General features: G+C 42.4%; 1 protein-coding gene across 5 annotated transcripts in view; it reads right to left on the bottom strand.

The window, feature by feature from the left end:
- The window catches only part of ARHGAP24 (Rho GTPase activating protein 24), an 896,906-nt gene that overhangs the window by 162,271 nt on the left and 720,254 nt on the right, over window positions 1-14,381 (bottom strand). Inside the window, exon 1 of one of the 5 annotated variants that reach the window (XM_069743305.1) lies at window positions 3,241-3,344. The exons of the other annotated variants lie outside the window; for them this stretch is intronic. Coding sequence (XP_069599406.1) covers window positions 3,241-3,271 — 31 coding nt within the window. The 5' untranslated portion in view covers window positions 3,272-3,344. Of the gene's footprint in view, window positions 1-3,240; window positions 3,345-14,381 lie in introns of those variants that run through there. 5 annotated transcript variants of the gene reach the window in all.

Raw genomic sequence — 14,381 nt, 5'->3', positions numbered from 1 at the left:
ACAAGAATTAGTACAATATAAGACAAAGGTTCAAAAAGTTACATAGATCTACTCCGAGAAAACCAAATTTAGAAGAAAATATCAAATAAAGTAGTGATCTACAGTGGATGAACCTAACTATCTTATTGTAACAGTGTAAAGCAATTGTCCATGGCTCACTGTGCAGAAGGCAACGTGATCAACATAATAGATCAATGTACAATAATGAGCTAGATAAATCAGAAGATTGAGGAGTTTAGGCTGCTTGACTCATGTAAGTGAATGTAATTCTCTGCTGACCTTGCACTTTCATTTACACTGTTCCACACCCAATGTCAGATATAAACATCATATTTCTTCTTTGTTCCAAATATCCCACAAAAGTCTCATAACTATTTTTTACTTGAAAACCATATTTGGTACTTTGACCAGCAGCCAAGGGATCAGGAAATAGTATTTTCGTAGTTGTGGAAACATATATTTTTCGTTTTTGTTATACATACAACAAATAAAAATGTAAGAGTATTTAAATAGACGCCGGCATGTGCACAATCACACCTCCTTTAGTCTGGCGGAGCAAGTGACTCCCCAACAAGACACCACACAGATACAAGGATCTTAAAAACACCTTAATTACTGTAATTTTAGATCTTCCAACAATGATACATAGATGTGACAAAGTTTCAGAACTTAAACTGTCAGAAAACACATAAGCAGCATCTCCCACTTCATGGTCCATGGTGTGCCTGGGCTTGCACGACAACCTGTAATACACCATACACTGTTGCAGTCGTCTTTCTAGATCACAGTGAGGCTCAAGCTTATGCTTGTTACTTCCCAGTGGTCTCACTCAAATGAAGCCTTTTCACTCTACTGACAACTCCGATCCCAAGGCGGTCCTCTCCTGAGTTACTGTTTTCTCCCTAAGGTGGCTAGCATATATGTATCGCTTGCTCACCGAGCACCACTCCATACAGCCAACCAATTCCAGCCCTGTGCTGATGAGGGCCTAAAGCCCGAAACACGTGTCCACAGGTAGGAATTGGTTGGCTGTGTAAATTTAGAAACTAATCCGCAGCATTGCACGCTTGGCGGTTCCAAGCGCTGTGGATTAGACTGGGGTGGAAAGAGATGATTTGCATAGCTCTGCCTACTGCAAAGGATTCTGGGTAAACCTGCTATTCTTTGTATTATGCTGCTTGCAAGTACTTTCCGTTTCAGGAAAGCATCCACTATGTTTTCTAATAGATAACATATTCAGCTGTCCTCCTCAAGGTCACCATCCCTGTCACCAGGTTTTCCCAATATAAATTGTAGCCACCCCCTTTATTTCCTCTTTTACAGCAGTCTATACAGCTGTATATAAGTGCCCAACCCCCTCTGCATATAACAAAAAATACCTTTCATAATCCATCTATAAGGCGAGATCCAGTCCGATGGAAGTCGCTTGTCTTGCATTGATGCCTCCTCCATCCCTGCAATTGCTGTCTTCCTGCGTGATTCATGTGGATCATGGGTCCTACGTCATCTACATAGCGCCTCCTATATCGATCCTCCTAAGTACATATAATGCGCATGTGTTGACTTTACTTCCATGCTATTGGATCTCTTTGGCCTCTAGTGGTAAATGCCCATTACAGAACATTGCTCTACCCTCAGCAGGCCAGATCGAAGTATACCTGTTCAGGAGCGAGATTTGGGCCCTGTGCGTATGATGTAGGATGCGTCATCAACATGAAGCAGGGCAGGAGAACGGCAATTGCGATGATAGAGAAGGCGCCAAAGCAAGACCAGTGATGGCTACCGGACAAGACCGTGTCGTATTGGGGTGATTGTGAAATGTTGTTTTTGGATCTGGGTACTTATATACAGATTGTGAGACTGCTGTAGAAGAGGAATTGAAGATGGTGACTTTACTTTCTATTGGGAAAACCTGGTGGCAGGGTCCCTTTAATATTCAACAGACTTTTTACTCCAGTACTGTAGTTCCTTTTCTCAAACTACACCTCCTCCTTGGTTAGGACTACAGCCTGCTTCAGTACGACTTAACTTCAGGAAACTAATCGTCATTACTTCTCTTCCCTGGTTTAGAACTCTCTTGGGGGGAAAAAAATCCCTGTTTCTTTTCTCCATCAGACAATCATGAGCCACACTGCCAGTCACTCACAGTTTTGAGCCACAACAAATCACACTCAGACTGTCCTACAGTAAACCCTTCATTACCACACCTGCATTGAGGATCCAGACCCAATTTGCATGTGTAACACATTACATATATATCTGATCAAGCACCATGCAACACGTTCAACTTTCACATTGTTAACATTGGGCATAGATCTGTCCTGGGTCATGTAAAAAAATAAAGAGCACTTTGCATCAAGTTTTACATGAGGCATGGTAATGCCTGTGACAGGACCAGCCCACTCTCTAACAATGCAAACTAGAAAGTTAGTGCAGTTAAATGCTAACATTCTGGTATGTGAAAGGGCACAAAAGGGGGGAGACCTATTTAAAGAGGGAGTGATTTTAGATGTCATGGTCAGAAATGAAAAAACATTATGAGCTCAGATTCATCATTTGCATTTATTTAAATGACTCTTCTTTTCTGTCTTGTGGTAATAATTAACTTTTTTGCACCAAATTCTTCAAAATAGCACATGTGGTTTATTCATTTGGCACAAAATAAAAAATAACCATTGTTGCAATGTTTTAGCGCAAAAAGTCACATATTCCATCCAAATGACAAAAATAACAGATGCACTTGAAATGACTCCAGGGAAGGACCGAAGTACATTTACACAAAATATGTACAACTTTTTTAAAAACAACGCAATTGATGAATCAGCTGAAAAAAATCTGGAAACCCCAAACCGATCCACATAAAATAGACTTTAGAAAAGGAGCACATTAAAAGAAGGTAAGGTGCAAATGAAAAACAAGTGAAAAACATAAAAAAAATCTTGACAACAAAATGCAATAATGAATGTGGCCGTATGTTCTTTACAAGTAGCAACACTAGGCAAGTAGCACTGCAAGCACACAAAGCACAAAAAGTACATTGGGGAAGGTGCGTCATTTATTGACCTTGAAGCAGTTAATTTAAGATTCAGTTGTAGAAAGTGTTAAGACAGCGATGTATAATACAGCACATGTTCTTGTGGGAAGCTGTATTTCAAGTGTACTGAGCTCAGCAGACGGGTCATGCACCTTCTATATTAAGTCCAGAGGAGAAATTGACCGAAAAGTTGACCGTAATTTTACCTTCTATGTTCTGCAGTGGGAAGTTAATCATTCTTCAGGCGCTGGCTCCCACTTAAGCTTCATGTACTTCCTTCATAACCTTTACACACGTCCTAGACCGGACCAAGGATAGGCGTAAACGCAGATCTAGCAGGGTGAGAGCAGAGTCTGCAGACAATGAGTCTGAAATCCCTCATGAGCCAGTGTTTACATGACGAGGCCTGACAGACGCACATCGCAAATTAAGTCACACCCTCATGGTCCTGTATACACAAGCGAAGGCTAGATTACCTTAACAGAAGGACACTGATGTGACTATTAGCACCATATTTTCCATGGGAAAAAATACAAACAAACAAGTGATGCTGTTATCCATGGCAGACAATCATACAAGATCTAGTTGGTGGCAAAAACACTCTCCCAAGGTCAGTTTTAGGTCCTATTTATTATTGTTATAAGTTTTAAACTGTGGGGAGACAGAATAAATTTTGACAGTAGAGACTGTGATATTTACAGCATCACAAAGTATTTTTGGAAATCAATAATCAGTAAGCGCAGGGTTATTTAGTGAATACAAGAGGCTTCCTTGCAGTATCATTACTTTGCTGACTGACACTCTGTTCCAAGGGTAAATTCACTGTAGTGTTAGTTAGTGGTTGTCCGGCCTTAGGGTACAAGTCTGCAGTCACTCCATGTGACTGCAGACTGGTGAATCCTCACCGCTCGTGCACCGTGAGGATGCTTGAGTAGCGGGTGTGTGACCTCAAGTATGTGATTTAAATGCATACAGTCACGCGCAGAGTAGATGTGCGCAGCTTCCCTCAATGCAAGGCTGGTTATATCTAGCCGCAATGAGGCAGGAAGCATGCAAATTGCATACTTGTGGTCACATGATCATCTTCTCCTGATGCACGTGAAATCCATAAAAAAAATTAACCTTGTGGGTGTAATGTGAAAAAATGTGGAAAAATTCACAGGGTATGAATACTTTTTCAGGGCACTGTAGATATATATATCCACATAATCTTTATTGCCATCTGCATTGTCAGTCAAATATTAATCTCTTTACATACCTATGATGCAAATGTAAGTCATATGTTGCCTCCCCCTGTTCGATGCGGGCTCTGGCGATGAGCCCACTGTTTTTCTGGCACATATCAGCTTATTTCATCAGATGACATGTGCCTCTAATAGCCGCAGGTGGAATCCAATCCACCAGCGGCTGTTAACATGTGAAATGCCGCTGTCAATCTCTGACAGCGGCATTTAACATGATCGCGTCAGAAGCATGTCAGAAACCGTGTCACATGACCACGGGTCGCAGATGGGTTTGACATGACAAACTGGGGTCTGCAGGTGACTCCTGTGGTTGTCATCGATGAACTGCTATGAGCGCCGCCCCATGGCTGGCTCTCATAGCAGATGAGCATTTTAGTTACGCATAGCGGGGAGGAAGGCCCGCTATGTGTAGCACCGGCAATCAGAAGATTGCAGCTTCTAGTCTCCCATGGAGACTATTGAAGCCAGTAAAAAGTAAATGAAATATATTTAAACAATTTAAAAAATAAAAAAGTTTAAATCACCCCCCCATTCGCCCTATTTAAAATAAAACAATTAAAAATATACACATATTTGGTATTGCCGCATATAGAATCTCCCCATCTATCAATATAAAAAAAGAATGAATCTGATCAGTAAACGGCGTAACGAGAAAAAAGATCAAAACGGCAGAATTCATTTTTTTGGTCGCCACAACATTCCATTAAAATGCAATAACGGGAGATCAAAAGACTGTATCTACACCAATGTGGTATCAATAAAAACATCAGCTCGGCACGCAAAAAATAAGCCCTCACCCAACCCAAGATCACGAAAAATGGAGACTCTGAGAGGGTTAGAATATGGCGACTTTTTTGTTACAAACTTTGGATTTTCTTTTCACCACTTACATAAAAAACCCTAGACATGTTTGGACATGGAGAATCATAATGGCAGGTCAGTTTTAGCATTTAGTGAACATGGTAAAAAGAACAAAACAAAACAAGAGAGGAATTCCACTTTTTTGCAATTTCACAACACTTTGATTTTTTTTCCCTTTTTCTGGGACACTATATGGTAAAACTAATGGAATAATTCAAAATTAGAACTCATCAAAAACAAGCCCTCACATGGCCATATTGACGGAAAAATAAAAAAGTTATGGCTCTAGGAAGAACGGGAGCAAAAAACGAAAATGCAAAAAACGGAAAACTGTGGACAATCATTCTTCCACAAATCCCAAACACTCTGAAGGGGGCTTCATCAGAGAAAATAACTTTATCCCAGTTGGTTGCAGTCCAATCCCTGAATTTCCTGCAGAACATCAGTCTGTCCTTAATGTTTTTCCTGGAGAGAAGTGGCTTCTTTGCTGCCCTTCTTGACACCAGGATAGCCTTCAAAACCATTTGCTTCACTGTGTTGATAAAAAAATATTTAGAATTGAGAGTCCTCAGTGGTTGATACCTTTTAATGGCTAACTGAAAAGATGGTAACAAATTGGCATCTTTTCAGTTAGCTATTAAAAGGTATCAACCACTGAGGACTCTCAATTCTAAACATTTTTCTATCTACTGGCTAACACGGTACCAAGATATATATATTTTTCCTGTGTCTTGATAAATGCACTGACACCAAGCCTGCCTTCAAAACACCTTGACTCACTGTGCAGGTGCATTGACACCTGCCAGCTGCCGTTCCTGACCAAGCTTCGCTTTGGTGTTGAACTTATTCCATAGGTCAATCCTCTTTAAGAGATGGTACAGACACTTGCTGGACCTTTTTGGCCACCTTTTTGTAAATAAGGTAATTTTCTTGGCAAGGAATGGCTGAATGTTTTTGCAATTAATCTGATCACTCGTAATAACAAACTATAGTTAACGCAAACTGAAGCGGCAATCTTTGTGAAAACCAAAATGTGTTTCAGTCTCAAAACCTATGGAGACGGCTCTACAATAGATTGTAAAACCCCATTGATAATAGCATTCAGTCTACTGCAGATTCAAATACTAAAAATATTTTTTTGATTAATATGTACATTTACATATCAAGAAAAGGAGTATAAGCTAGTAAAAAAATTGTACATCTTGTATATTGTTCTCTACTTCAACTTCAGCCAGAAATTGAAACAATGAAAACTATTCCAACAGAGATACTGTACGTAGATGTCCCAGGATGTAGTGAAAACCTCCATTGTTTACACTGCTGAATGATTCTAGGACAACTGGAAAATGACAAAGAGAAAAGATATTTCATTTAGAAAATGAGTCAATGACTTATTTTCATGGCTAAATAGCATTCTTTATAAAACATATTTTTTTTTTAAAAGATTAGTCACATTGAAAATAGAATGCAATTTGGGTATCCACTGTTTCAGTGTAAGGTCTTGCCTATGTACAGTATGTCCTATTACAACCTGTGCAATATTGTAGTACAGAGCCATGACACACTGCCCATAGCACTTTATGGGGTCACACTGTACCTCTGTATGATTTCAATTATCATATGGAAAAAATATTGAAATTAGATTAACCCCTTTACCCCCAAGGGTGGTTTGCACGTTAACGACCGGGCCAATTTTTACAATTCTGACCACTGTCCCTTTATGAGGTTATAACTCTGGAAGGCTTCAATGGATCCCAGTGATTCTGACACTGTTTTCTCGTGACAAATTGTACTTCATGATAGTGGTAAAATTTCTTTGATATTACCTGCGTTTATTTGTGAAAAAGTGGAAATTTGGTGAAAATTTCTAAAATTTTTCAATTTTCCAAATTGAATTTTTATGCAATTAAATCACAGAGATATGTAACACAAAATACTTAATAAGTAACATTTCCCACATGTCTACTTTACATCAGCACAATTTCGGAACCAACATTTTTTTTGTTAGGAAGTTATAAGGGTTAAAAGTTGACCAGCAATTTCACATTTTTACACCATTTTTTTAGGGACCACATCACATTTGATGTAATTTTTAGGGGTCTATATGACAAAAATACCCAAGTGTGACACCATTATAAAAACTGCACCCCTCAAGATGCTCAAAACCACATTCAAGAAGTTTATTAACCCTTCAGGTGTTTCACAGGAATTTTTTGAATGTTTGAATAAAAATGAACATTTAACTTTATTTCACAAAAAATTTATTTCAGCTCCAATTTGTTTTATTTTACCCAGGCTAACAGGAGAAAATGGACCCCAAAAGTTGTTCTACAATTTGTCCTGAGTACTCCGATACCCCATATGTGGGGGTAAACCACTGTTTGGGCGCATGGCAGAGCTCGTAAGTGAAGGAGCAAAATTTTCAATGCAATATTGACTGGAATTGAGATGGGACGCCATGTTGCGTTTGGAGAGCCCCTGATGTGCCTAAACATTGAAACTGCCCACAAGTGACACCATTTTGGAAAGTAAACCCCCTAAGGAACTTATCTAGATGTGTGGTAAGCACTTTGACCCATTAAGTGATTCACGAAGTTTATAATGCAGAGCCGTAAAAATAAAAAATCATATTTTTTCACAAAAATGACCTTTTCGCCCCCCCAATTTTTTATTTTCTCAAGGGTAAGAGAAGAAATTGGACCCCAAAAGTTGTTGTACAATTTGTCCTGAGTACGTTGATACCCTATATGTGGGGGTAAACCACTGTTTGGGCGCAAGGGAGAACTCGTAAGGGAAGGAGCGCCGTTTGACTTTTCAATGCAAAATTGACAGGAATTGAGATGGGACGCCATGTTGCGTTTGGAGAGCCCCTGATGTGCCTAAGCATTGAAACCCCCCACAAGTGACACCATGTTGGAAAGTAGACCCCCCTAGGAACTCATCTAGATGTGTTGTGAGAGCTTTGAATTCCCAAGTGTTTCACTCCAGTTTATAACGTAGAGCCGTGAAAATGAAAAAAAAAATTTCCCACAAAAATTATTTTTTTAGCCCCTAGTTTCGTATTTTCCCAAGGGTAACAGGAGAAATTGGACCCCAAAAGTTTTTGTCCAATTGGTCCGGAGTACGCTGATACCCCATATGTGGGGGAACCACCGTTTGGGCGCATGGGGGAGCCCGGAAGGGAAGGAGCGCCATTTGGAATGCAGACTTAGATGGAATGGTCTGAAGGCGTCACATTGCATTTGCAGAGCCCCTAATGTACCTAAACAGTAGAAACCTGCCTCAAGTGACCCCATTTTGGAAACTAAACCCCCCCAAGGAACTTATCTAGATGTGTTGTGAGAGCTTTGAACCCCCAAGTGTTTCACTACAGTTTATAAAGCAGAGCCGTGAAAATAAAAGATCTTTTTTTTTCCACAAAAATTATTACTCAGCCCCCAGTTTTGTATTTTTCCAAGGATAACAGTTGAAATTGAACCCCAAAAAGTTGTTTTCCAATTTGTCCCGAGTACGCTGATACCAAATATGTGGGGGGAACCACCGTTTCGGCGCATGGCAGAGCTCGGAAGGGAAGGAGCGCCATTTGGAATGCAGACTTGGATTGATTGGTCTGCAGGCGTCATGCTGCATTTGCAGAGCCCCAGATGTAATTAAACAGTAGAAACCCCCCACAAGTTTCCCCATATTGGAAACTAGACCCCCCAAGGAACTTATCTAGATGTGTTGTGAGAACTTTGAACCCCCAAGTGTTTCACTACAGCTTATAACGCAGAACCGTGAAAGTAAAAAATCTTTTTTTTTCCACAAAAATTATTTTTTAGCTCCTAGTTTTGTATTTTCCCAAGGGTAATTGGAGAAATTGGACCACAAAAGTTGTTGTCCAATGTGTTCTGAGAACGCTGATACCCCATATGTTGGGGTAAACCCCCGTTTGGGTGCACGGGAGAGCTTGGAAGGGAATGAGCACTGTTTTACTTTTTTAACGCAGAATTGGCTGGAATTGAGATCAGACACCATGTCGCGTTTGGAGAGCCCTTGATGTTCCTAAACAGTGGAAACCCCCCAATTATAACTGAAACCCTAATCCAAACACACCCCTAACCCTAATCTCAATGGTAACCTTAACCACACCCCTAACCCTGACACACCCCTAACCCTAATCCCAACCCTATTCCCAACCGTAAATGTAATCCAAGCCCTAACCCTAATTTTAGCCCCAACTATAACCCAAACTTTAGCCCCAACCCTAACCCTAACTTTAGCCCCAACCCTAACCCTAACCCTATCCCTAACCCTAGCCCTAACTCTAGCCCTAACCCTAGCCCTAACCCTAACCCTAATGGGAAAATGGAAATAAATACTTTTTTAAATTTTTTGATTTTTCCCTAACTAAGGGGGTGATGAAGGGGGGTTTGATTTACTATTTATAGCGGATTTTTTTGCGGATTTTTATGATTGGCAGCCGTCACACACTAAAAGACGCTTTTTATTGCAAAGAATATTTTTTGTGTTACCACATTTTGAGAGCTATAATTTTTCCACATTTTGGTCCACAGAGTCATGTGAGGTCTTGTTTTTTGCGGGACGAGTTGACGTTTTTATTGGTAACATTTTTGGGCACGTGACATTTTTTGATCGCTTTTTATGAGGCAGAATGATCAAAAACCAGCTACTCATGAATTTCTTTGGGGGAGGAGCGTTTATACCGTTCCGCGTTTGGTAAAATGGATAAAGCAGTTTTATTCTTCGGGTCAGTATAATTACAGCGATACCTCATGTATATCATTTTTTTAGGTTTTGGCACTTTTATACGATAAAAACTATTTTATAGAAAAAATAATTATTTTTGCATCGCTTTATTCTGAGGACTATAACTTTTTTACTTTTTTGCTGATGATGCTGAATTGCGGCTCGTTTTTTGCGGGACAAGATGATGTTTTCAGCCGCACCATGGTTATTTATATCCGTCTTTTTGATCGCATGTTATTCCACTTTTTGTTCGGCGGTATGATAATAAAGCGTTGTTTTTTGCCTTGTTTTTTTTTTCACTGAATGGGTTAACTAGTGGGACAGTTTTATAGGTCGGGTCGTTACGGATGCCGCGATACTAAATATGTATACTTTTATTGTTTTTTTTAAATTTAGATAAAGGAATGTATTTATTGGAACAATATATATTTTTTATTATTATTTATTTAGGATTTTTTTTTTTTACGCATGTAATTTTTTTTTTTAACTTTTTTACTTTGCCCCAGGGGGGACATTACAGTAAAGTGACAGATCACTGATCTTGCTGTGCACTGTGTCAGATCAGCGGTCTGACATGCACAGCAGGGAGGCTTCCCAGTGCCTGCTCTGAGCAGGCACTTGGAAGCCACCTCCCTGCAGGACCCGGATGCAGCCCCGTGGCCATTTTGGATCCTGGCCTGCAGGGAGGAGGTAAGAAACCCTCGGAGCAACGAGATCACATCGCGTTGCTCCGAGGGTCTCAGGGAAGCACGCAGGGAGCCCCCTCCCTGCGCGATGCTTCCTTATACTGCCAGAACACTGCGATCATATTTGATCGCAGTGTGCCGGGGGTTAATGTGCAGGGGGCGGTCCATGACCGCTCCTGGCACATAGTGCCGGATGTCAGCTGACACCCGGCCGCGCTCCCCATGTGAGCGCGGATGATCGCTCTGGACGTACTATTCCGTCCTTGAGAAGTAGGGCCCACCCCACATGGATGGAATAGTACGTCCAATGGTAGAAAGGGGTTAATATAAAATTTGTGGCATGTGAAAATTGAGGAATTTGAATGTATGAGGGAGGATGACTCCATAATTCGATATCATGCATAGGCACATTATGGTTTTTTTACTTTTTTACTTTGCCCCAGGGGGGACATTACAGTAAAGTGACAGATCACTGATCTTGCTGTGCACTGTGTCAGATCAGCGGTCTGACATGCACAGCAGGGAGGCTTCCCAGTGCCTGCTCTGAGCAGGCACTTGGAAGCCACCTCCCTGCAGGACCCGGACCACATTTCAATGTGGTCCGGGTTCTGGTTCAAGTTCAGTTAAAATTCTGGTACCCGAACAAACTTTGGACTAAAGTTCGGATCATGTACCAGAACCCAAACTTCCATAAGCCAGCTCACCCCTACTTATTAGGCATCAGAGAGATCCCTTCAAGTAACTTAATACAAAAATTGCAAACAGTTTTACTTACACTTGCCAACCTTTGACGAAAGTTGTCTGGAAGGTGTTTGGATTCAGTAAACCAAGCATGTCCCTGAAATTTGTTCCACTAACCATGCAATGACACAATTCCCATACCCTAAATTTACTTGTGGAGTTCTGTCTGGTGATGGCATTACACATAAAAAACCTTTTGGAGGCACTGCTTTTCACGAGGTTTCAGAAGGCTGCATTGTGCGTCTGTGACATTTGTCTGTTCCGGGAACTTATGAGGTCTCTACTGTCCCCATGAACCTCCCAGGTGATTAGGGACAGTATGTTTTTATATGATGAAGTATTGTATAGCATTTAAAGAGGACCTGTCAACAATTCAAAAATTTACAGTTTTTCTTGATATTTCATTCCTGTTGACTCCTTCAATTATTCCTCTTTTTTTTAAATTCTGCCATACTTTCCCAGAATATGGGTCTTTTTATTTAGTGCTAATTTTTATGGTATTTACAAAGGGGGCGTGGCTCACGGGATTGTTTGGGGATGTGTCTGCAGTCTGGTCTGCACAGTCCCCCTGTGAGCACCGCCCCCTTGTTAAAGATCATACAAATTGGCACTAAATATAAAAAATATTAAGTTAATTACTCAGAGGAGCACTGGGAAGATGAAAACTGGTCACTTGAGCTAGTGATAGGTCGCCTTAATATATGTTTTGTTTTATCTGGCTGTAACATAGGGCTTGTGCAGATGACTTTTAACCCCTTAGCGACCGCCGATACGCCTTTTAACGGCGGCCGCTAAGGGTACTTAAACCACAGCGCCGTTAATTAACGGCGCTGTGGAAAAAGTCCATAGCGCCCCCCAGAGGCCGATTTTCTCCGGGGTCTCGACTGCCGAGGGTAGCCGAGACCCCAGAGAACATGATTCGGGGGGTTTTTAACCCACCCCGCATTTGCGATCGCCGGTAATTAACCGTTTACCGCCGATCGCAAAAAAAAAAAAAAAAGCGATCTCTTTTTAATTTCTCTGTCCTCCGATGTGATCGAACATCGGAGGACAGAGAAAAGGGGTCCCAGGTGGCCCCCCAATACTCACCTAGCTCCCCCGATGCTCCTCGTGTCTCCCGGTGGGCGCCGCCATCTTCAAAATGGCGGGCGCATGCGCAGTGCGCCCGCCGGCCGGCACCGGGAGAATCTTTGGGGTCTCGGCTGCCGGGGGTAGCCGAGACCCCAAAGAGCACGATCGAGGTCGGTATTACCGACCCCTGTTTTGCGATCGCCGGTAATTAACTGTTTATCGGCGACCGCAAAAAAAAAAAAAAAAAAAAAAAAGTAAAGTGTAATTCTCTGTCCTCTGATGTGATCGCACATCAGAGGACAGAGAAATAGGGGGATTCGGGGACCCTAGCATACTCACCTAGGTCCCTGGATCCTCTTGCTGCTCCTCCTGGCCGCCGGCAGCAGAACATGGCGGACGCATGCCCAGTGCGCCCGCCATCTGTCTCCATCTGCCGGCCGGCAGGAGAACAGCAGTTGGGGCTAAAATTAGGGTTAGGGGTAGGGTTAAGGGTAGGGTTAGGGGTAGGGGTAGGGTTAGGGGTAGGGTTAGGTTAGGGGTAGGGTTAGGGGTAGGGTTAGGTTAGGGTTAGGGTTAGGGGTAGGGGTAGGGTTAGGGGTAGGGTTAGGGGTAGGGTTAGGGGTAGGGTTAGGGGTAGGGTTAGGTTAGGGTTAGGGTTAGGTTAGGGGTAGGGTTAGGGGTAGGGTTAGGGGTAGGGTTAGGGTTAGGGTTAGGTTAGGGGTAGGGTTAGGGGTAGGTTAGGGTTAGGTTAGGGGTAGGGGTAGGGTTAGGGGTAGGGTTAGGTTAGGGGTAGGGCTAGGGTTAGGGCTAGGGTTGGGGCTAAATTTAGGGTTAGGGTTGGGGCTAAATTTAGGGTTAGGGTTGGGGCTATATTTAGGGTTAGGGTTGGGGCTAAACTTAGGGTTAGGCTTCTTTCACACTTACGTCGGTACGGGGCCGTCGCAATGCGTCGGCCCGACATACCGACGCACGTTGTGAAAATTGTGCACAACGTGGGCAGCAGCTGTAGTTTTTCAACACATCCGCTGCCCAATCTATGTCCTGGGGAGGAGGGGGCGGAGTTACGGCCACGCATGCGCGGTCAGAAATGGCGGATGCGACGTACAAAAAAACGTTTCATTGAACTTTTTTTGTGCCGACGCTCCGCCAAAACACAACTGATCCAGTGCACGACGGACGCGACGTGTGGCCATCCGTCACGATCCGTCGGCAATACAAGTCTATGGGCAAAAAACGCATCCTGCGGGCACATTTGCAGGATCCGTTTCTTGTCCAAAACGACGGATTGCGACGGAATGCCAAACGACGCAAGTGTGAAAGTAGCCCTAGGGCTAGGGTTAGGGTTGGGGCTAAAGTTAGGGCTAGGGTTGTGGCTAAAGTTAGGGTTAGAGCTGGGATTAGGGTTAGGGTTTGGATTAGGGTTCGTATTAGGGTTAGGGTTTGGATTAGGGTTGGCATTAGGGTTACGCTTGGGATTAGGGTTAGGTTTGGGATTAGGGTTAAGGTTAGGGTTGTGATTAGGGGTGTATTGGGATTAGGGTTAGGTTTGAGGTTAGGGTTGAGATTAGGATTAGGGGTGTGTTGGATTTAGGGTTTTGATTAGGGTTATGGTTAGGGTTGACATTAGGGTTGTTTTGGGGTAAGGGTTGTGATTATGGTTAGGGTTAGTGATTAGGATTATGGATGAGGTTGGGATTAGGGTTAGGGGTGTGTTGGGGTTAGGGTTGGAGCTAGAATTGGGGGGTTTCCACTGTTTAGGTACATCAGGGGGTCTCCAAATACGACAGCCAATTTTGCGCTCAAAAAGTCAAATGGTGCTCCCTCCCTTCTGAGCTCTGCCGTGCGCCCAAACAGTGGGTTACCCCCACATATGGGGCATCAGCGTACTCGGGATAAATTGGACAACAACTTCTGGGGTCCAATTTCTCTTGTTACCCTTGTGAAAATAAAAACTTGGGGGCTACAAAATCTTTTTTGTGAAAAAAAAAATATTTT

Source organism: Ranitomeya imitator, chromosome 1, assembly GCF_032444005.1.
Source record: "Ranitomeya imitator isolate aRanImi1 chromosome 1, aRanImi1.pri, whole genome shotgun sequence".
Taxonomy (NCBI): Eukaryota; Metazoa; Chordata; class Amphibia; order Anura; family Dendrobatidae; genus Ranitomeya; species Ranitomeya imitator.
This window is presented reverse-complemented; position numbering and strand designations above follow the sequence as displayed.